At 32.2% G+C, this 3,012-nt stretch overlaps 1 protein-coding gene across 1 annotated transcript; it reads left to right on the forward strand.

The window, feature by feature from the left end:
* The first annotated feature begins 2,010 nt into the window (after positions 1–2,010).
* Positions 2,011–2,679, forward strand: LOC105794019 (cysteine proteinase inhibitor 5). Its single transcript, XM_012622979.2, has one exon. The coding sequence runs from the start codon at positions 2,137–2,139 to the stop codon at positions 2,539–2,541; it is 405 nt and encodes a 134-aa protein (XP_012478433.1). The 5' UTR covers positions 2,011–2,136; the 3' UTR covers positions 2,542–2,679.
* Positions 2,680–3,012: the final 333 nt, after the last annotated feature.

Below are 3,012 nucleotides of genomic sequence, written 5' to 3' on the forward strand. Positions count from 1 at the left end.
AGGGTTTAGGGATTTTTTTGAGATTTTTAATTAATTATTTTGTAATAATTTTTTGAGATGCTAAATAATAATTTAATCCAAAATTAAAAGAAATTGTATTTTTACACCAATCGTATATTCCAATCCCGAAAAATTGAATTGGATTCATAATTGAAACTCTGTCTACTATACAGGGATGAAATATTAGTTATTAATTTTTTTTGCCTTCTTAATATTAGAGTGGTGGCTGATTTTCTAGAAAATTGAGAGAGCAAAAAAACTTTAGAGAATTTAATTGGGTTTTGAGAGAAAATTGATAATATGAGAGAGAGTTGAGATTGAATTAGAAAAAAAATGAAATGGGGGGTTTTATAGGATAAATCATTTTACCATTGGGGGGACGACTAATTAAATAGCCTAGGTGATCGCTGGGGGAAAATTGCTTCCTGCTGGAAACACTTTTACTGAAAAATGATAGAAAGAACTTCCAACTAAAAGCACTTTGTTGCGTATCATCTAAAAAGCTTCAGTTGGAAACGTTTTTCAAAAATTTACTTATTCCCATCATTTTTTATTCAATCGATTTAGTTCTGTAAATATTCTATTTTATTTTTATATTTATTGGTAAATTAGTAATCTTCCAAATTTGATTTAAAGAATATTATCATGCAGCGAAATAAGTATTTTATTAAAAGAAATTTTTTTATCAAAGTTTGAAAGTATTCCTATAATATCTTTTATTCATACCGTATGCTGAAACAAATGATGGTTGTCATAGAAAGTGAAGTCAATAGTGCCACACCTCGTGGGTGAAGCGAAAATGATGTAATAAATACTAAAAATGATAAATCTTATTAAAAGAAATTAAATTATTATTTGAGGACTGAAGAAAATACAGGTTTTTGAAAACTGTGAAATTAAGTTGAGGGTTATGTATAGGAGGATATGCTAGAAACCAAATTTGAACGAGTTGGAGGTCAATTTACCACCCACTGTCACCTTCAGAAGTACTGTTTGCTCCAAAAACACTGTTGAATAATTTGTAATACTAAAATGAAAAAACCACGAATTCTTAAAACCAAGTAATTAAGAGGATTGACATAAAGAATGAGCAGAGAGGATGGTTGGCAAAAAGGACACTTGTCGAAAAGAAAACCAGGTGTCATTGTGCTTCATTGCCACCCAGCACCTAATTCAACAATGCCCGAGACGATAAGAACAGATGCCTCCCACGTTGCGTCCATTCTTCTTTTCCAGTTTAAAAACCAGTACACGACAACATCTCTTTAACAAAAAAAAAAACGAAAACGCTTAGAATTGGGTCTGAAATACTCAGGATTTTCATGTTCCCTTGCCTATGTTTAGTATACGCGGCACGACGTTCATGCTTCTGCCTGCCCTTCCATTCCATAAATTTGAATTTTAGATGAAGTACTTCCATCCACACCATTTGAATTTTTTTTAAAAATATAATTGCGAGTATTTTATTATTGGCATAAAAGATAAATATAACTTTTGATCTGATTTTTATTATTTTTAGATATTTTAATTCTCAATTTTAAAATTTAATTTAATTATTTATTTTAAATAAAAATTGATTAACTTTTAATTTTAATAGTTTTGATTTGAAAACTCATGTGATATACTATATATACTTCATTACCAATATAAATATAAATAAAATTTATGAGATTTTTAAAATTTTTAATTTTTAAAATATTTTATTTAGTTTTTATGAATTATATATAAACTGTCATGTAAGTAATTATATCAATGCCATTAAAAATTTAACAATTTAGTTAATTTTCTATCCAATTATAAATGATTTAATTAAATTTTAAAGATTAAAGATCAAAATGTAAATATTAAGACTAAATCGACCATTATATTTTTTTATTTAAATTAATATAAAAAATTTTAATTTTTTAAATGGTCGAGTTGGTTGTGTGGCATTTATAATTTACATTGGTAGCGTAACGGCTATGGGAGGAACTATTAAATCTTGCATTTGATCACCATCACCTTAAGTTGCGTGTGGAACAATCCTTATTCATACCCCAATCGCTTTTCTTCTCTCAATTTTCTCTATATATAAATACATTGATTACGCACCTTTCGAAATCTTTAAAAAAGAAAAAAAACTGAAGCACCACAAAGATGGCGAAAGCTGATCTGATGGTTATTTCTTTGTTGTTACTAATAACACTGTGTTTCACCGCGGTTGAAGGTTACGGAAGGATGGTGGGAGGGAGAACGGAGATAACCGACGTGAAGACCAACGAGGAGGTACAAGAGCTGGGGAGGTTCGCGGTGGAAGAATATAACCGGAGCCACGGCCTGGGGCGGTGGCGGGGATTTGTAAGTAGTAGTAACGGAAGACGGGCGGAGTTGGTTTTTTCTCGGGTTTTAGAGGCGCAAAAACAGGTGGTTTCGGGGATAAAATACTATCTCAAGATCGAAGCAATGGAGAATAAGCTTAGCAAGACGTTTGAATCGGTGGTTGTGGTGAAACCTTGGCTTCATTCCAAGGAATTGCTTCACTTTTCGCCTTCGGCTGAGTGAGTTTTAGGGTAATTTTGTTTGTGTTTTACGAGATTTTAGTTGGTTCTAACCTGTGATTTTCGTGGAAAATTTGTCATCTCGCAAATGTAATCTTGATGAATAAAAAAAATAAAGGCTACTTTCTAATTTTGCAAGAAATAGTTATATAAGGTGACGACCAAAGAATTATACGATTATAGACTACCTCCCAAGCGATGGATAATAGCCCGAAATCCACTGACCTCCATGGTTGGTCTTTGTTTAACTTTACCCAACCTGCCTTCGGAGGAGACCACCCAACTTGCTTGGCTACCCCCATGAGAATCGTAGCCTTAATTTGCCTTGCCCAACTACGTAAGGCCTTCAATCAATATTTTGTTCCAACACAAAAATTATCATATTAATTCCTTTGTTTCCAAAGTAACCACCACCAGAAAGTGAGCTCCGATGATGGTTGCAGTGGAGCGGCAGTCTCTTAGATCATGTAAAGTT

The sequence above is a fragment of the Gossypium raimondii genome, chromosome 3 (assembly GCF_025698545.1).
Source record: "Gossypium raimondii isolate GPD5lz chromosome 3, ASM2569854v1, whole genome shotgun sequence".
NCBI classification, from domain to species: Eukaryota; Viridiplantae; Streptophyta; class Magnoliopsida; order Malvales; family Malvaceae; genus Gossypium; species Gossypium raimondii.

Bases quoted from the DNA above. Each gene is read 5' to 3' on its own strand.
- LOC105794019 (XM_012622979.2), top strand. From the start codon at position 2,137: ATGGCGAAAGCTGATCTGATGGTTATTTCTTTGTTGTTACTAATAACA.